Below are 20,206 nucleotides of genomic sequence, written 5' to 3'. Positions count from 1 at the left end.
TCCAGTAGTTTGCAACAATGAGCACAGAGTTACGGCTTTCATACTGAGAAATCAAGCAGACACAGATGCTAACAGTCAGCTTGTAAAGGTTCCCAAAAAAGAAACTAGCATAAAATTAAAAGCACGAAGAGAAAAATGTCTTTAACTTAATTTAATGTGCATCAGCCAAACATTCCAGGTAAAGTTTTCCAGCAGTAAAAGGATTATTAGTTTTTACAATTAAATCCCATCACCTGTTAAACTCTGAAACACTGTGTGAAAATAAACAGGAATTTAAAACTAACTTAAGTCACAATTATCATTAAGTCATTTGATTAAATTCAGAGAAGTAACTTCAGCCTAAATAAGGGTTTTGTTTATGTTGATGTTGATTAATTAGAGTTTGGACCAAATGATCTGTGGAACAATTTACTGCAGGAATTACAGGATTTATTTATCCAAACTGATACCTGTAGGTTTATATTTGTAATAAAGCTTCATGGATCAAATCTAAGCTCTAAAAAAACATAAACTCCTCCTGGCAGTGGAAACCATCAGTGAGTTCACTCCTACATTTCTGGGCAGATTGACTGACATCAGTTCTGTTGACAAAAAACTTGAGTTGATAAAATGACACAAACTCAGGTTGGAGTTTTGGACCTACAGATGTTTTTTTCCATCTTCTTTATTTTGAACCTGCTGTGAGAACGATGTGAACCCCGGCGAGGAGGATGAGCTCGTTACCAGCTGGAGGGCGTCACTAACGAGTCCACAAGTCCTGCAGTCGGTTGGACAGTTTTCCCGTCAATTGGAGCGGCGGTGGACAGAGGCCACCATTGTTCCGTCTGATTTCCATCGTGTCCTCGTCTGACGCTAGAGAGTGGCCATTGGCTCACTTTGGGCCAGATTGGAGACAGATAGAGGGGAGAAAAAGTGGTGGGGGGTTGAGATGGAAGAAAAGGAGAGGAGGAAGGAGGAGTCAGACTGGACACGGACAAAGAGTTCATTCTTTGCCGGTGGTGAGGAGTTTCAGGGCTTTCTGGAGGTTCTGGATGGCTGTGCCGACGTCCTCGTACTGCAGAGCGCTGCCGGCGTACTTGCAGTACTTCTGCGCCTTGGTGAAGTCTTCGGGGGAGAGCTGAACACCACCTGAGGACGGGAGGGGAGGAGGGACCAGAGGAGGAGGGAGAAGTCAGGGAGATCAGACGTTAATGTGAGCCAATTAGAGGAGAAAAGAGGAGCAATCAGTCCTGATTACAGACTTAACAAAGGCTGCAGACGGAAATACAAAGTAGACTAGGATCACATTACAGTCAATTCATGGCAGACAGAGAGGAGGAGACAAATCCAAGTGCTGTCGGGAACTTTTAGCTAACAGCCAAGAATCAACAAAACACAGTAAGAAAGAGGAGATTTTTAACTGTTTTCAAAGGCAAATTCATTCAGTTAATTTGAAGGGAGAAACATCAGCCTTGTTAAATCAGCTTGGACATAATCATTTGAACCGAACCAGAGTTCACTTCAACCGAACAGGGATCTAAGTTTGGAGGCCAATCAGAGTTTGATTGCAAATCAAAGTTCAGTTCCCCAAATGAACTGAACTTTCTAGGCAACAAACTAGAGTTCAATTAAAGCGAACGGTGCTGGTGTGAATGCAGCCTCACTTTAACTTGGCTAGTTAAGGATAAATTCACCCATTTTCTGCTTAGATATGATTGTGTCTTCATGGTTAGTCTGGTAATCTGTCCCCCCAGGCAGCCACCCAGTAAGATGTTTCCAAGTCAGATGAAGGTAAATCTAGTAGAGAGTTCTGGATCTGTCTCTGGGTCTTCTCCCTTTAAGATGAGATGTGTCCAGAAGGAAACGAGACCTCGTTGTTTGAACTATCCCAGTGAACTCCAAGACAAAGTGCAGCAGATTGGGAATCTTAAATTGGATGCAAAGCAGAAATGTAGCGGAAAAATGAGACCTTTAAACCTGAATCTGTTCATAAGATGGTTGGAGGAGAAAATACAAAACCAACCTGGAGAGAAGCCAAGGTCTTTTCACTCCCCATTAGTCCTTGTACCAGACATTGTATTTGTAAATCTACCCAACTCCCTCTTATGAATCATTTAGTGATAAAAGTCTCTAAATCACTTGATAAGAGGAACACAGAAAGTGTGAGAGATCAAACAGTTTTGTAGGCGGTTTCAGTAAATACTGTAACATTACTGTGCTTCTCTTTCCTCCACAACAAGTCGTCTAATCAGAGAGACCTGAATTATTTTATAACAAAGTGAGCATGGAGCGAATTCAGACTCTTGACGTTCCGTTTTATTTTACAGCAGGCGTCTCCAACTCTGGTCCTCAAGAGCTGCAGCCTTTAGATGAATCCCTGTCATGAGATACTGAATCACTCGCTACCAGGCCTTTGCTGAACTTGATGCTGAAGAGTGAAAGTAAGACTGAAGAGTCTTATTTTTTGTATATGCTGTGTATCTGTATCTCATTAAGCTCCTCGCCCTCCACCCTTTAGGTTTCCTCTCGAGGTTTACGGCTCAGCCTAAAGGAGGGCGGAACGCCATCCAACACGAACGCCCTCCTTCCCAATGCAGGAATCCAGAAAAATCTGGAAAACTAGGCAGTAAAGTTTTGTCTAAATCTTGCAGTAATAACTGAAATGCACTGAGAAACAACAAAATACGTTATAGATTATTTAGATAACCAAGTCTGTAGCAGTTACTGCACCCCAACGTTGACTTACAGTGTGACTAAATAACACATGTGAAGGGAACGGTGCTGTGAGAGCAGGGGGTGTAAATGCAGCTTATTTATACTTTTATCAGTCATATTTGATATAGAAGTCTTCATAAAAATCATTATGGACTCGTCTGTAAAAAGTGAGACAGAAGTTGCTGTAATTGTTTAGTGAAATGGCCTCCAGGACATTCTCAGCCATAAACTGTTTTTTATGATGCTTTAGCAACAAATAAATACCCAGTAATGCCTGAGTACTAAGTAACTCATGTTTAACGGCAAATGTAAAAATCCGGCATTAGGACTAATCTAATATCCTCCTCACCTTGTCATATTGAACAGTGTGTTCATGTAGTCAGAAAATATGTTCCAGCCAAGTATTAAAAACAAAAGCCAAAACCCAGGAAATTAAAACTATGGATGAAATACGTGCTGCACATTTTATCAGGTCTATTCAGACGTCTCCTGGGGATTTCAACAGCACACCAGAAATGTTTTACAAAACCTTATTTCCTTCAGTACATTTCTCCTGTCCCTTCCTCAGTCTGTCTCTCCCTCCCCAGAGGAAACTCCTAACTCCATCCGTGCCGCGGCGCCGCGCCGTCCAAACAGAACACGAGACGCCGCGTGGGACGGCTCTCGCTCCGCATATCGAACACAACCATCTGCACAGCTGCACGTCTCCAAGCCATAAAATGAGTGACGGCGCAAAATGAAAACATATTAATGCGTCGAGAGGAATAAGGTTTACTAAGCCAGCCGGTGCTTTACAGATCGGAGGGAGAAAGTTCTGTTAGAGAATCCTGAGTCTGAGAAAAACCCCAGTTTAAGTTGCCTTACAGTAATGTGTTACTATGTAATCCTTTCATTGATTCAGAAAAGAAAATGTGATTAGTGCTAAATTGACATCTGAAGTTAAAAACGTAACGGAAAGGGAACCTGTGTGATCTAATAAAATAACCTGAAATGTGAGAAAGTACCCAGATAATTCCAGTAATTATGTCCTGAAGGTCAAAAAAAGGAAAGTGATTTTCTGGAAAGTCTGTAAATTCTGGAAAAGTAAACTATAAGACATGAGGAGGTTCTGTGTAAACGGATGTCCGAGAATATTCTGTAAGTTCTGGGAAAGAAGAAGCTTCAGGCTGCCACTCATCACTGCCTCTGATCATCACGGTCTGTATTGTTTGAAAGAAAAGGCTCTGATTTTTGTAACCTGACAGGAAGTTGGACGTGACGGTTTGTGCATACGCTGGTCTGAAAGTGGACAGAAGGGCTGTGGGTGTGCGCCTGGAAAGTGGACAAGAGCAAAGCCTCACTGAGACACAAACATGAATACATTAAATCCTGAGCAGAGAAGTTTAGAACTGAAAACTGGCATCGTGACCAGAAGGATGCAGGACAAGACGTCTTCATCATGTCTGTGGCTCAATGTCTGCAACCCATGATTTAGGTTCCCACAGTGTGCCTCACTTTATTTAAATTAAATCAACTTTAGATGGAAACAGAGAGGTGCAGCCAGTGATGGTTTACATGTTGGGGGGTTTGAAGAAATGACATCTTGTCCTTTATGGTTAAAAATGATTTTAGTTTCCATTTAAACCTGAAAATCAAGACAGAAATGACTGAAGCATCGTTTCCTGTTTGAGTGATGTCTTGGGTAGAAAAAAGCATGAAGTTCAGGGGGTTCAGTAACTTTAAGAGTAGTGATTATGAGCTTAGGTTTGCTGGTTTAAAAAGTGAGCTCAGCAGTATATAATGGGGTGTAGAAACCACAGCAAGCTGTAACTTCAACACTTTCTCTAAATACACAGATGGGAACAATTTCTCACCCAAGTTAATCTGCATTAAATGAAATAATATTACCAAATTATTCTTCTACTTAAAGGTGAGATTAGTGGGAGCCTTTAGGGAACAAGAAGAAAGTCTCTGGGTGATATTTCTAAAAAACAGAACATGCTGAACAAGCAGAGCGACAGATAATATCTCTTGGTTAAACAGCGCTCAGAAAATATGGGCTTCTGCTCTCTTACAACGTTAACGAGGGAAATCGTTCAACGTTAGAGACTCACGTTGAACCGTAAGTCTCTAATCCCTCGTCTGATTATCCTACAAAATGTGCTGACTGTATATTCCCAAGGATGGGAATCATTTGAGACAGAGAAGGAAAAAAATGGAAAAGTTAATAGAAAAAGTCCGCAGAGCAAATGGGGCAGAAACCAGAGATCATGAGGAGAAGATGATTCAGGGAATAATGAATCAGCAGAACGAATAAAAGGGATGGATAATAAAAGCAGGATTACTGTGGCAACTCAGCTGGCGTCTGTCGAAATGTTGGATTTCTTACAAAAATGTTTCCAGTTCATTGTTACATTAATTCCCATGAGTTAAAACTATGTGGTATATATTTTCAAGGTGAATTTCAGAAGGGAGAACCAAAAATATTATAAAGATAAAACAAACATAAATTAATCAAACCTCAAATTAGGGAAATTTTCACCAACTTTTCTCCTCAGGAGGATCAGTTTGCATCAGTCACCGCATTTTAATTCTGGTGTTAAATTATGTAAAAAGGATGCTGGTTTAAACACCCAGTGGGATTTGAAGAACCTCCAGTTTGACCATTACAACGTCCAACCAAAACAACAGCTGATTAATTTTAATTTTAGTGTTTGTGGGATTTCTCTTTTGTCGTAAAAATCATGGGACATTTCTCCAGCTAACTCTAGACTTGTGCACTTCTTCTGATTGCATTTACCCAGAATGCCCTGCGCTGTAGTCCACTTCCTGGTTTTGGAAGTCTCCGGTCTGCTTGCCGTTCACATGTACATTCAAACTGCACCAGAGTTCACTTCAACCGAACAGAGGCCGAGGTTTGTAGTCGGACTAGAGTTACATTTTTCACTACAGTTTGGTTACGCATTCACAGCTCCCAGAATGAACCGGACTTTCTAAGATAACGAAGTAGAATTTGATTAAATGGGCTCAGAAATAAAAACTATTTAAAACTGTCCTGTACCTACAAGAATCAAATTTGAAAGCTCAGTTTCTCTGATTTATGAATGATCAGTAACGTGTACAGGCATCCTTGGTAATGATGGAGAGAAAAACACAACATTAAAGACAAGAGTTATTTAAGAAATCAAGTTTAACATAATTTTTGTTTAAAGTTTTGTAGACCAGAGCAGAAGCAACAAAAGTCACTTTAAGAAAAACCTTCTAATTAAATAAAAGTTTTTGTTTTCCTGCAGTAAAGAGCTCCTGCAGAGAGTCCACACTGGGCAGCTGAACAGAAAACACATCCTTACTGTTTAATTAGCTTCTTCTCCCCAGTCTGTTGGACACATTTAAATTGGATTCAGTGAGACTCATTTTTCTTCCTTTAAAAATCTTGCCCGGGGCTTAATGTGCTCCTCAAACAGGCAGATCCTTTTTAATTGTACCAGCAGTCAGGCTAAAGGGCAGCAGCCTGGGTCATTTACGCCTAAAGTCACTCTGCAAGGAAAAAGTTAAAGATCCAAACAGAGTTTCTTCCTTTAGCTTCTCAGCAGGTAACTCTGGATGTTAACAAAATTGTGTAAATGAATCCTGGCAGCTCTCTATCCAGGTAATGATTCTGCTGAGCAGGTGAAACTCAACTCTTCAGAGAAATGCATTGTGTCATTAAGACGACTTCAAACTGCGTCATCAGACTGACCTTCAAACGGCTCAGCAAGGAGCAGAACTCCCAGTTTGGCACCAGAAAACCAAACTTTCATTAACATCAAATGTTCAAACAGCTAAAATTTGAGCAAAACGTTTTAGAAAAATTTGATTTTTCTAGAATTTTACAAAAAAGTGAATCTAGTGCAACAAAAATTAAAAGCTTGAATGATCGTGTTAGTCTGTTGTCATTTACACACACATATTTTTACTATATTTATTTTGGTAAAAAAAACAAAAAAACAACAAAGAACAAAAAAATTTGAATTGAATTAATTGCTTAAGTAATAAATAAAGTTAAAACATTTTTACGAGTTGGTATCTAGGACGATCACGGTTGCTAGGTGACAGGACATATGCCAAAGTACTGATGGAAATAAATCTAAAACCATTTAATTTCATAGTGGATCACTTCTGAAAGGATGAACCTCCTGAATCTGGACACACCCACAGAAAATACTGGCAGAAAATGAAGGAAAACCCACAACAGAGTAAGAAAGAGTGAGAGTTTCTGGTTCCTGTGGCGACTTCCCGTCTCTTTAGGAAACGTTGGGCACAACGACAGATACAGACTTGAAGCTGAGCCTGAAAAAAAGCCTCCAATGTGTGAAAACTGGAAGTTTAATCCAAAAAATTATTAAATCGTGAATGTGGGAACCTTCTATTAGCCACAAGTAAAACTTTATGGGTCTGCCGTGTTTTATGTCGAAGATACGACAAGTTAAAGAGACACTTCAATTCCACTTTGGAAAGAAAATGTCAGAGACAAAATATAATGGGAATTAGTATGTTTGATGTGTGAACTCTGGTGTGATTTGACAGAAAAGTCACTGTAAGTTCATAAAACGTCGATTCAGTCGTGTGAATTTGATTTTTCAGGAAGCAGTTTAAACTTTGGTTGGTGTTTCCACCAACATGCTGCAACATTTCCTGCAATCCTGAGTCAGTTTTGTAAACATGCTGTTGTCCTGTTGTTCCGGATCAAACCGCATGTCTTAAAGTACTTCATGTACGGCTTTTTACAACTCTTCTGGAAGAGCAGAAAACCACAAATTGTGCAGGAAACTAAAGATTAATGAGGCGATTTAAAACTTCTGCACTGGGATCATTAATTGTATTTAGGGTTAGTTTTCAACAAAGACTAAAACTGTTATAGTAATCACTGTGGTTTCCCCTGCTGCATGAAGCATAGCGTTAGGCTCCCCACCCCCACCTGTTGCTTAATGCTGCATTAACATTCTTAAGACTATATTCTTATTCAGGTAAAACTGTTTGACCCTCCTGGGAACTACTTTGAATCACAGTCGAAGCGACAAAGAGGCGGTGGTGTGGCTGAAATGATACGTTCAGACGGCAGAACCCGGAGAGAGAAGACGGCCATCGTCCGAACATCTCACCAGACAAAGGAGGCAGCGGCTGCCTTCACCTTCACAACAATCAGTCACAACTGTGATCAGAGTTTCTGATTCTGTCTCCAACTCAAAGGGTTTCAGTTCTTTTGGTGGTTCCGTCTTTGTTTTTAACCTTTTAATTTGTTTATCCATTTCTATGAAAAACCACTTCTGCCATGAAAAAAGAAGCCCAACAGGAAGTTGGAATTACAAGTTTAAAAGTTACAATTGTGGGGCGTGCTCCGGTGGCGTAGTGGTTAGCGCGCCCCACGTTTGGAGGCCCTCAGTCCTCGAGGCGGCCGTCGCGGGTTCGATTCCCGGACCCGACGACATTTGCCGCATGTCTTCCCCCTCTCCTTCCCCATTTCTTGTCAGTCTACTGTTGAATAAGGGACACTAGAGCCCACAAAAGACCCCCTGGTGGGGGAAAAAAAAAAAGTTACAACTGTGAAAATAAGTCAATAAATATGCCAATTATTATCAGTTATGAGAATAGAACTTATGGCTGAGTTTGAAATTAATAATTTAAAGTTTTTAAGTTATAATTTGCATTTAAAAGTCAATTATGACACTGAATTATAAGTAAAAAGTCATAATTATGAAAATAAAACAATTTTGAGTTGAAAGTGTTGAGAAGTGATAGTTATTAATTTTTAAGTTTGAAGTGAATTACAAGAATCAAATGTGATAACTATGAGAACAGGTCAGAATTTTGAGATTTAATTTGAGTTTTTAAGTTAATTATAATACAAGTCATGATATGTGTCAAAGTAATAATTTTGAGATTTAGTCATAATTACCAGAATAAGACGTGGTTACGTTGTAATTTCAAATTGTGCTGGTGTTTTATGTAAAACTTCATTATGACTCTGTTACTGTGACTCCCTGTGAGGCTTTTATCTTTTCCTTCATGGCAGAAATAGCCTTCCATACACTTCTATGGTTTGTTTTAAAAAGCAGTTCAGCAGAAAACTGCATTATAAAGGATTGTTGATATTTTATTTTTTACGTGACCAGTCTTTGGTCATATGGTTACCTTCATGTGTCGGGCAGAGCCGCTGTATAAAATACATAATTATCTGATGTACAGTGACTGGGCCAGCAAAAAGTCTAAACTATGAACTGTATTATTCAGTTTCTCTCAAACTCCAACTTTGACTTTATTTTTGAGGTCAGATTTAAAATACTGAAGGTCTTAAGATCAAACTACTGTAAGGATGCACTGATGGTTTCCCTACTTCCTGTGCCGCAGTTTACCAACGATCAGTGGCTTTAAAGTGATTTAGTCAATGAAACTAAATCCCTCCACTAAGACAGGCTGCAGCTGTTACAGGTAAAATCTGAATTCTTAAGGTCACAGCGAAACTTTAAAGCCAATAAATGTTATCTAAACATGAGTCTGAGGTTAAAGGTTCCCCTGCTGTTTGACCAGGTTTTTAATGGAAGAAAGCTGCGAGGAGTTTCTGTTCCAGGCACAAAGTTAAAAAACAAATTAAACTCAGATCAACCGTTTCTGCGTTTTAGTTTTTTATGTTTGTTTCCTGTTCTGGTGAAGGTCAAGTCCTCCTTGTAAACAAAAACCTCATCCTGTTTGAAATGGAAATGTTTCAAGGCCACAGTTGTAATGACATGAACTGAATCATTCAGGACAGACAGTTGATGTAACAAACCAAAAAACATCTCCAAGTTTGAACCATTTTTAGGTTATTAGGATCTTTTTGAAAGCAAATGCAGTACCAGTGTGTTTTATCCTTACCCTGCTGCTGGGCGCTGAGCAGTGATGGGTCAACAGCAGGAACCGACCGGGCAGCAGGGATTGTTTTACCAGCTCCTCCTGGACAACAGCAACAAAGACAAACACTAAACCGTCACAAAGTAACCAATTAAAAAGGTTTTCACAGAGTAATAATAATAATACTGCTCCTGCTAAATGACATTAGAAGGTGAGCTTCCATCCAGTCTCAGGTCTTCTGCAGGCCCAACAGGTTTTCTACCAACTCTGACCATCCTGCTGACCAAATCCCCACAGCATGATGATGCCACCACCAGGGTTCAGATTGATCTGCATGTTTAGTTTTCCATGTCAACAGTTTTGTGTTGGTCTTATTTGCTGTGTTTCTTGGTCCTCATATTGTTCTCCAATGAAACTCTGAAATCTTGAAGACTCTGTTTTCTAACTAGCAAATGACAAGAGGAATCAAAATAACCAGGACTGAAACAAAAACAGGTAATCTCTTTTTGTAAACATCCCAAAATCCCTCATTTTTCTTTAATTTCAAAATTTTTGGTCTAACATATAAAATCACAAGACATTACACTGAGGTTTGTGGTTGTTGAAACTTAAAAACTGTAAAAGGTGTTCATTCTTTTAAAGGTTCTGTACGGTTTCCTGAGCCTGTCGGTTGGTAAAAGGTGTTTTGTAGAGCTAATATTCCCAGAATACATCCCCGCTTTGATCTCATCAGTCTAAATAACATTTCTCCTCAAGTTTTGTAGCTATTTAAGATACAATTTTGCTGGGAGAGAAAACACGTTCTCCTTTAACACTTCCAAACTAGATACACTTGTTTCACCTTTAACTTGCCAACAGCTGAAATCCAGGAAAACTTCAGAACCCCTCTAGAAACACTTAACTGCCTATTTTCTTTAGAGTATTTTAGATATGCATTATGACGAAATCAAACATTTTCACTGCGATTAAAAATATACTTAAATCCATCTGGGTGATTCTTGTCCACCCTGGCATTGTGCTGCTGTAAACAACAACAAATCTATGAAAAACCTGGCCAATCTTTTTCTGGAACTGCATTTTCTAAATTAATGCACTAAAAGACACCTTGTCCTTTTTGAGGGCCTCAAGGGATACATAGCAGTTCTTCAGCATCCGTCTCACTTTCAGAGGGGAGAAACACCTTGTCTGTCAGCACTTAGTGTGATTGGATGAGCTCCATGTTTACCTTTGACACTCCTTAATCTTAATCAACACTTTTTCTCTGCAGACATGTTTGACAAGATGCCAGCCAGACAATAACTCAACAAAGTGAGTGTTAGCACTTCTTGTGCCAGCCCTCTGTGCAGAAAGCTGTTCTCTTTAGCTAAACCGGATGTCAAATGTTGCCTAATGGGAAGATAAATTAAGCTACTTTCACATTTGTGCTGCAGCAGTTCTTCAGGAATCTTTCTTTTGTCTTCAGAAACCAAATTGCATCTTCTGTCACCCAGAATAATGCAATAAATATTTAGCAAACAACTTTCACTTCTTCAACTTCATAAAAACACACACTTGTGTGTTAAAGAGTCTCTGTGGAGGGAATGTTAACTTTAATGCCAGAAAACTGAAAACAGATTAAACTCATTAATTTACAATGCAGTTTCTTTTGCTGGTACATGAAAAACAAGGAAAAACCTGGAAATACTCCCTCATTATCCTCCGATTACTCTGAGGTCGAGTGAATCAATTCCAGCTTGAGATGAGGCAATACCTGACATCTGAACTCACATAAACACTGAAGTCAGAGTTATGAAATCTAAATATTGTTTGTCAAAATCTGCACACATCAGTATGAAGAACAGATCCTTAAAAAAAAAACAGGAAACTGAGCAAATCAAACATAAAAGATGAGTCAGAGGTAAAAGAAACCTTCAGCTGATTAACAGGAACTGAACGTTCTGTCCAAGAAACCGTAAACAAAATCCAGGAGACACTAGACGCAGGTCAAGCAGATATTCAGTAACCCAAGGTTAGGGACCGCCGCCGCCTTCCGATAGCTGACATTCATGAATAGTCAAGTATTTTCTAAATACTCTGGTTAATGCCAGGAGAATGGTAATATTGGTATTTTCAGCTTCAAAAACTGCACTTTCTTTTGAATATTTTAGATATATTCTGTGAACAGGCAAACTTTCAACAATTTATTCACTTTATGTTTGATAGAAATAGATGAATAGATGAATCCATGAATACTGAATCACAAACAGTCCACTGTAAATCTGACTGTAAGAAATAAAACGTAAAAAAGCGTGAGATCAAATTTTGTTTTTAAAACTTTCTGCTTTAATTCACTTCATCAATGCTGGGGAACCTCAGGGTTGTGTGTCCATGTTGTTGTTTTTGATTAAACTTGTGCCAATTATGAGCAAATTATTATAGAGGGACACAATTTTCTTGTGTTTGTAGAGAATCTTGTAAAATCTGTTTCATGAGATTCTAATCTTTTAATCATGTGGTTTTTAGTTTCATTAATCCTAAACTAAGAGTCTCTATTTAGTCTTTGTGGTTTGTAAACACTTGTTTGGTTGTCTATCGAGAACATTTCCTGTTATGTTTCTATCTCAGATATCAAAATAACAGGAAGGAAATGTGATGGTTGGAGTGTAAAGTCTTCAGCAGGTGTCGGGGTGTTTAGTGTCGTACCTGAAGGAGGTGGCAGCTCCGCCGGAGTGTTGGCTGGTGCGTGGGCCCCTGGTGGGATCTGGATGTTGTTGTAGTTCGATGCAGGGGGGCCCGATGGACCTGATCCCGGATCCTGTGCAAACCCGATACCTGGAGCTGGACCTTGATTCTGGTTCTGGTTTTGTGAGGGAAGATCTGCCCTGAAGGAGCCTCCATACGAGAAGCTCTGTCCCGAGAAACCTTCCGCTCCAAACTCTGAGAGGCAGAAAGAAAACACATTTGGCTTGTTTAAACAGCCTTCATAATTTATACCAAGTTTGTAGATTTTCCCATCTTAGCCAGTAGCTCTAATATTAATCTGCTTTGACTTTTCACTGCTCAGAATTGCTTCTTTTACGTTTTTTCAGCTACAGCGGCTCTCTGTGCATTTTAAAGCAGGAACTGAGCCCCGTTTCTATAGGATTCAATGTAAGTGGGTTAATTAACCTCTGGAGAGCAGTACTCTGTGTTTAACACACATTCTGGCTCCCACTCCCTCAACCACACAAATATATCAGTGGTGGTTACAGAAAGACCATTGTCTCCCTGCAGCTCCGCTCTGACTTTCCATTGGCTGGGAAAGGGACGTGTTGAGCAAGAGGAAAGGAATGGATGGAGGGTGGAGGTAGGGGGACCGAAGAAAGGAAACAACTTCCACCGCCGGGCTGCAGAAACAGAACCGAGGTGTTGTTGGTCCTGGTTGCCACAGCAACATTTCTGTTCGAGCAACATGTTGCATTTCCAGCAGTCTGTCTACAAGTTTCCTTCTGGCTTTCCAGCAGATAAACGTTGATGTCATGATGCTATTTATGGTGAGAAATCATCATATAGGGAGAAGCATGAGAACATAAATACAGCATTCATCCCCAACCAGAAATAAACTGGGAGAAGGTCTAAAAACTAAAAGATCTCCATACATTTATCGCATTGTTTATCAATTATGTGAAAAATTTTGATTTATTGTTGTCACAATAAATTAAGTTCCAGTATGAAGTTTAAAATTCCCAAAAACTGTCAAACAAGTGATTCCAAGTGTGTAGGATGATTTAAAAGCACCTTGAAAAGGATTGATTGATCATAAACATCACTGCCAGTTTGACGACTCACCGAGTCAAAGAGATGAACGGACCTCCCACAGAGGGAGGGAAACTCCTCATCCTCACTCAATACAACCACAGATTATTTATTGTCCAAAAGCCCATCAGGAGGCAGGAAAGTAAAAAATGGGTTCTGGTGAAATAGTTTGAATATATGAAATTTAATCAAACTGTTTAAATTCTATTCATGGCAAAATAACCAGAAATATATTTCAGAAGAGGAATGGGGCCTGGAGCCGAAGCGTCGCTGATGAGATGATAAATCAGCCTGAAGGATTTATGACATTCATAATTATTCTCAAAACGCATCACTGTGGGTTAAAATATCTCCATTTTAAAGCCGTAAGTGAACTAGTAAACGAAACCTAGTTAGGACTTTAAAGAACCGTTCTGAGACGAAACATTCCTTCAGGTAAAATTTTAATAAAGAACTGCACTGTAAAAATGTGCCTGTAAGACTGAAAGACCATAATGGTGATGACTAACGTATCTTAAGACATTTTATGAGACATATCCTGCTTTTTGAAGAGGGTTGAGAATAGAGCAGAAAAATGATTCAGGTCACACTTGACTGTTGTGAAAGCAGATTTAATCTCCATGAAACTTTTTATTAATATTTTCCTCACTAAATACTAACATATTTGGTGTTTTAACTACTAGAATTAGCTACAAGTGTTTTAAGAGGAGTTCTTCAGTGATTTCAACGATGCATGAACAGTTGTAAACACTATCCAATGAAATCAAATGTAACCTTCAGTAAAACACTCAGACCAGGGCGAGGCAGACAATAACATCAGCTATACGTTAGTGGGAATAAACTACCATGGTGTCAGAGACAACAAAGCATTCTGGGAAGAGAAAAACACAAGCTGTTAAAGTGAGATGGTAACACCAGCAGACGTTGGGGTGTTTTCTGACAAGCTGATGTCATTGTAAAGCGGCCATGTTTTGGGGTCAGACAAACCCAAATGTATGTGGCCTGAGTGGATGTGGTCCAGCAGATGGGCTTCGTTTCAGGGAGGAATTTCTTAACATAATTTCACTGACTTAAGAAGCATGTTGCAAGTTTCCTCTTCCAAGGAGGGAAACAGGTTTCAGTCCAAACGTGCTTATGTCAAAACAAATGTCTGGTTCTGCTCCCAAGAGGCTTTTTATAGAATATCAAACTTTTATAATGGACTAAGAGAGTCAGAACAGATGTTGCAGATTCCCGAGGGTTGAAGGAAAAGCTCAACATGATGATTCAGTGATTACAATGATTCATAGTCACAATGAAAACACAGAATACTAATCCATTCACACTGAACCCGTCCCAGAAGGTTTTAAACTCCTGAATCACTCTGATCCATCCAGGCCTCTAACATCCCAAGTCAAACACTCTGCTGTGCTCCTTGATGCAATCTCAACTCTTTGACAGGTTCTCTGTGATAACACACAAAACCATCTGGGCTGTTTTAAAGTGAGTCTGTCACAGCCATTACAGACACACACAGCTGACCCAAAAAGGTCTTAGGGATTACCATCAACTAATAAATCAGCAGTGGAACAATCCAGGATAACAAAGGAAACCCAAACTGGACCGAGCGGGTCAGAAACATGTTGGCCTGTTCAGTTTGACAAACAGAAAGAAAAGTTGCAGAGGATTCATGCAATGATAACAAAGTTAGTCTCTTTTTAGTTCAGACCTGGTTGGTTTGGGTTTAGTTTGGTTGGAGCTGCGTTAGTGATGTTGGCTGGCTTGGTTGGGTCAAGTTGCTTTCTGGATTTCTTAGTTTGTGTTGGGTTCTCTGGTTGCTCTCAGAAAGCTCTCAGCTTAAAATGTGATGCTGTTTCCTTACATGATCCGTCTGCTGAAAGAATAATAAAACTGATGTGCATTTCTGTGGCTAGATGCATTTTAAAACCTTGAATAGGTTAAAAAGGCTCACAGTGGGCCACTGGTAGCATCGTTGCCTTGCAGCAAAAGGTGACAGGACCTCTGATTAACCCTAAATATAGTTCAGCAACTTTTTACTAGAATTTACCTTGAAATGCCTCAGTGGGATCTGATTGGTAAAGGGTAACAGTCAGGATAAGGATATAAAACAAGAAAAATGCCAAGAAATAAACTGAGGACAGTGATCAGCAAGGGGTGAATATATAATGCAACAGTGACATTAACAGACTTAAGAGTTCCTCCAATGTTTATGAAAAAGACGAGATAAAAAAAAAATCACAAAAATCTGGTGTATTTGTCTCATATTTGGGCTGCGGTGCAGGACGGTAAAACAAACCTTTTGGGAGATTTTACTCTGGTCCAAACAAAGATGGGTGAAATATTACCAGTCTATACCGGTAAAAACTACCGTAAACAAAATTACCGTAAGAGGAATGTCTTTGTTCAGCACAACAACGACTCAAAGCAACAGGGAATCTGCTGGTTGGTGTGAACACAAGTCCTGGCAGTCCAACGGGCGGCTAACCCAAAAACACTCAGCGCTGTAAGGCAAATAAAAAAAGCTTTGACAAAGTAACACATTATGGGTGTTTCTGTGTCTTTTAGGTCACATTAATGTCAGAATAATATTAGAAAAAGCTTCTGGTACATCCACTGGGTGTTAAAGTTGCTTTTTTGTCTTTTCAACAAGAAATTTAGTCCACTGTGAGTGGGTAGAGGTCACAATGAGTCTCTGGTAAAAGCTTCTTATCTTTTGAATTATTTTCTGCAGAATCAGAACAATCAACCACAGTTTCCAGTCCATTTTCCCCCCCAACAAAAAGTTGCCCAAACAGTAGCTTTAAAGGTTGTTACTGGGCATATCTTGTTGTATGAGCTCAAACAAAGGGGTTTTCCCAGGCTTTCTTTCTTTAAAAGGTTACATTTTATGGTCTAAACCTGCATAACAGTTCATTAGTTTTCAAGGCAGCAAAGGTCAGAGCCTTTAAGTTGATCTGAAGCTGATATTCTTTTTTCTTATAAGTCATAACTTATTCACGCAATAAAACTAAAACTGAGGCTAAAACATTTAGATCCAATTCTTAAAAAAAAGAAAGAAAAAGTTGTCTATATAAAAAGCAGAAACTTGTTGCCTGTGAGAACGTATTACATGACTAATCTACCGTTCACACTCCCCTAATCTTTCAGAGGCTACACCTTTGACTGCAGGCCTTTCCAGCTCCTGAGAGCTGATAACCAGAACAATGCCATGCCAGACTGAACACACACCGTCACACACAGATTAAACCCCCCATCTGAGGAGGTGTTCCTTAAAGAAATGGGACTGGGTGTTCGCCTTGTGGAGGAACAGGACTGTATCAGAGGATCTCACCTGCTTCCTCATCCTCATCCATGCCGATGGGGCCGGACTGCGGGGTCTCACCGCTCTTCAGACAGTTGTGGATGTAGGTGGCCTTCCAGCGGGCGTACTTCCGGTGCTGAATGTTCTGGAAAAGATTAAAACGTCCAATATTTCACAAGTAGGAGGTTAGTCTTGGAACAAAGTGTAACGAAGGAATAAATATTAATTGCTGAAAGATAATCACTGAATCTTGAGTTTGGTTCGAACTTTAGCACAATTATCACTCTTATTAACTATAAATGAAAGGCTGTGTCTTACGTCATCAAGTCAGTTTCATCACCCTTCACTCCCAACCTAAATCTCAACCCTGAGGATATTTTAAGGACAGAGACGGTGTCTGGGTGGTAGGTCGATCATTGTAGGTTTTTACCAACTCTCCAGGTCTTTGAGTTACACTGGGCCTTTTACTATGTAATGACGGGTCTTAATGCAAGGCTGTCTGCCATCATACCAACTTTGAGGCAAATTTTCATCGTAATAAACCTTAAACAGCTGCTTTCTGTGTCTCTCCTATAAGAAAATGAATTTTCTGGATAACAGGCGATATAAAACTGTGGCCTCATTACGGGAGTCCTGCAGGTGCCACTTTAAAACATCACAGTCTTTTCTAGTGTTGGTGGATGTTTGGAATGTGGGAAAAAGAGCAGAAGGGGTAAAAAGGACCAAGACGGACACATTCACACTGACGTGATGCTGATAAGAGCGACTGTAGAAAGACCTGCTTCTTCCAGATAAGTGCCATGTTTTACAGAAACAATGGAGTTCCGGACGAGAGCTGTGTTTGTTTGGGCTTGGCATGTCTAAAGGTTGAAGTTGGTCATTTCCAGCAGGGAAAGAAACACTGACGTGACATGAAACTAAAAAAAAGGGAAGGAAAGGGACTTTTCATGTGAAAATTTCAAGTAACAGGTGACTAATGGAGAAGATATTCCTGGAAAAAGATGTCTCTTCTGCTTGGGAAGAGGGTAGGGTAATGTCCAATCCTCTCTACTTCGTTCTCTCCATAACCACCAGCAGAGCTAGCTAGCACCTAGCTTAAAACCTACTAAATGCTTGAGCACATCTCTAAAATGCTTTAATCACTTAAAACACCAAATGTACCTTAAACATTACCACTCTTTTTACCACTAATGCATCAATTAATATCTTAACTTCCTCATCGTGTCTCTTGAAGGTAAAACAAATCAGCAACAAGAGAAATTAATGCCGCTCCTGTGTCAATTTTGCAAATACCAGCCAATAATATTAAGTAACATTATGCATTATACATTTTCTAAAAAACAAATGCAGCTTGGATAGCCTGGTAGAAGAAATCTGCTAATTTTCCACAAATAATGTGGAAGTTTTGATGTTTGTAGAGACAGAAGTGAATACAATTATTTTAACATAACTGTTAAAAATCCTTTTTTGCATCAAACAAACCTATTAAAATTCTGATTTCCATGCAGCATTGGGGGCTCCTGCAGCTCCACAGAAAGGAAGAGAATCTCTATACAAACCGGCTGCTGCATAATTTCATGACAAAAACAATGAAAACATAAATAGCACTTGAATCTTTATAACTAAAACCTCATAGTCCTTGCATTGATTAACCAATTATTTAAGTCCTGATCCAGGCTACATGCTAACAGCAACTCACACACTACGCCTAATTTCACACTCTGGACAGGATGAAATCTGTGAAGGCTGCAACTTCAGGATTAGAACCAGAACATCAGCGTAGTGTGACAGCAGAAACCAGCGTCTGCACAGAGCGTTCCTGTCTGAGTCAAACGGTGTGAACAAAACAAGAGTTCAGCTGATGTTTTCATGACTCAGGAGGAGAGTCCAGCTTTGTTTTCTTCAACCACACACTGTTAATGGACCGATCCATCCGTTAAGCCACTGACTAATGGAGAATTTGAATATGAACATAATCAGAGGAGTTTTTACTTTGTTTTACCTAAAATAAAAACTACCATTATAACAGTCATAAAGACAGAAGCACATAATTATTGGAAACATTTAAAAAATATCCTCTTCCCCCCATAAAACTGTATCAAACTAAGAAAAACGTCAAAACCCTGCAGAATCTGCAGAAATCCATTCGATGCTTTGATAAATATGTTGGAAAGTGAAGAAATGACTCATTTGATTTCTCAAGTTCTGATTTGTACGTCAGGTGAAGATCTGAAGTTGCTGCTGTTCCTGACATGAATGAGGACAGAACAGAACTTCCTGTTGCAAACAGTTCCCCGTTAATCTGCCTCTCTGTGGTTTGTGATGATTGCTCCTTTTGATTTAATGTCCAACACCTTTGGCCACCATTTATCCCAGAATTCAGCGGGACATGTCAGGATCTTTGAACATGTTTGGCTCTGATCACGTCGGGTAGTTTGGCTGATCAGCAGGAGTTTGGTAATTGCTTACCACTCTGCACAGATTAATGGCAGGATGAATGAAAATGATCCTGGGAAGATAGTTTTTCAAAAAACGAATCAAAGCTTTCACAACAAGCAGCAGAGATAGTATTGCCTGCCAGCTGCAGACAATGTGTTTACCATCAAATGCAACAATAATGATAACATTGGACAGCCTGAGAGCATTTAAAGTGATAAATAGAGCTGGGTTTTGTTTGTGCCTTTACTCTGTTTTATCCATAATTGTATTCTAAATGGGATCAATTCTTTTGATAACTCAAAGCAGAATGAAATGACGAAGGTTGTTTTGTTTAGTTGTTGCTGTCTCTTCTCACCCACCTCGTCTGAAAGCTCCCCAAAAACAGACAGAACGTCCATCAACAAGCTGGAGGTGTAGAAGGACTTGATCATGTTCCTGCAGAAAGAAAGAGGCGTCCAATCAATCATTTCATTCATGTTTCTTCTGATTCAGATACAAATCTTTACACTTTATTAGGCCTCCTTCCCATCACTCTAATGTTCACCCTAAACTTTTAAATCCAGTACAATACATGGATAACAAACATAACATACATTTTAAACGTGTTTGTTTTCTACTGCACTTGAAGAATGAGAAATCCAAAAGTCATGAAAGAAACAGAAGACCTTAATAGAACAATGTTATGTACATTGTCCTTCAGTGTGTTTGTGTGAGGAGCTGTTAAACTGGTCGATGTGTTTATTGGATAAATAAATTCTTTAGTTAGAAGCTGCTTTGAAAAGAAACATCTGCTAAATGATGTGGAAATACAGACAAATGACTCTGGCCCAGCAGCAGACGCCACAGCTGGAACTGAAATAGTTTTGAGGGTTTTAAATGAAAAAAGACAAACAAAAAAGAAAGACCTCAAAGATTGCTGTTCCCACTTCAGAAAAAACAGACAAATGCCTAAAATGCAGCATTTAGGCTCAAAAACATTCTCTTAAGTATGAAGATGCTTCAGGTTTGGACTTTGCAGCCTGGTTTTGTGGTGCAACATGTTGCTCTGAACCTCAGCAGCCTGAGGACAGAGATGTTGCATTTCTAATGATCTACAGACCAGTACAGAAACCTTTAGTTTTATTAGCATCTCATATCCAATTAAGCATAAAA

The 20,206-nt window shown here is 39.5% G+C and overlaps 1 protein-coding gene across 1 annotated transcript in view; it reads right to left on the bottom strand.

The window, feature by feature from the left end:
- Positions 1 to 136: 136 nt before the first annotated feature.
- The window catches only part of vta1 (vesicle (multivesicular body) trafficking 1), a 33,017-nt gene continuing 12,947 nt past the window's right edge, over positions 137 to 20,206 (bottom strand). The window contains exons 4-8 of the mRNA XM_044107179.1: positions 19,414 to 19,489; positions 16,646 to 16,760; positions 12,223 to 12,456; positions 9,565 to 9,642; positions 137 to 1,128 (exon numbers count right to left, since the gene is read on the bottom strand). Coding sequence (XP_043963114.1) covers positions 983 to 1,128; positions 9,565 to 9,642; positions 12,223 to 12,456; positions 16,646 to 16,760; positions 19,414 to 19,489 — 649 coding nt within the window. The 3' untranslated portion in view covers positions 137 to 982. The remainder of the gene's footprint in view (positions 1,129 to 9,564; positions 9,643 to 12,222; positions 12,457 to 16,645; positions 16,761 to 19,413; positions 19,490 to 20,206) is intronic.

This window comes from Gambusia affinis, linkage group LG22 (genome assembly GCF_019740435.1).
Source record: "Gambusia affinis linkage group LG22, SWU_Gaff_1.0, whole genome shotgun sequence".
Taxonomy (NCBI): Eukaryota; Metazoa; Chordata; class Actinopteri; order Cyprinodontiformes; family Poeciliidae; genus Gambusia; species Gambusia affinis.
Note: the sequence above shows the minus strand (reverse complement) of the source record. Positions and strands in the feature narration are given on the sequence as shown.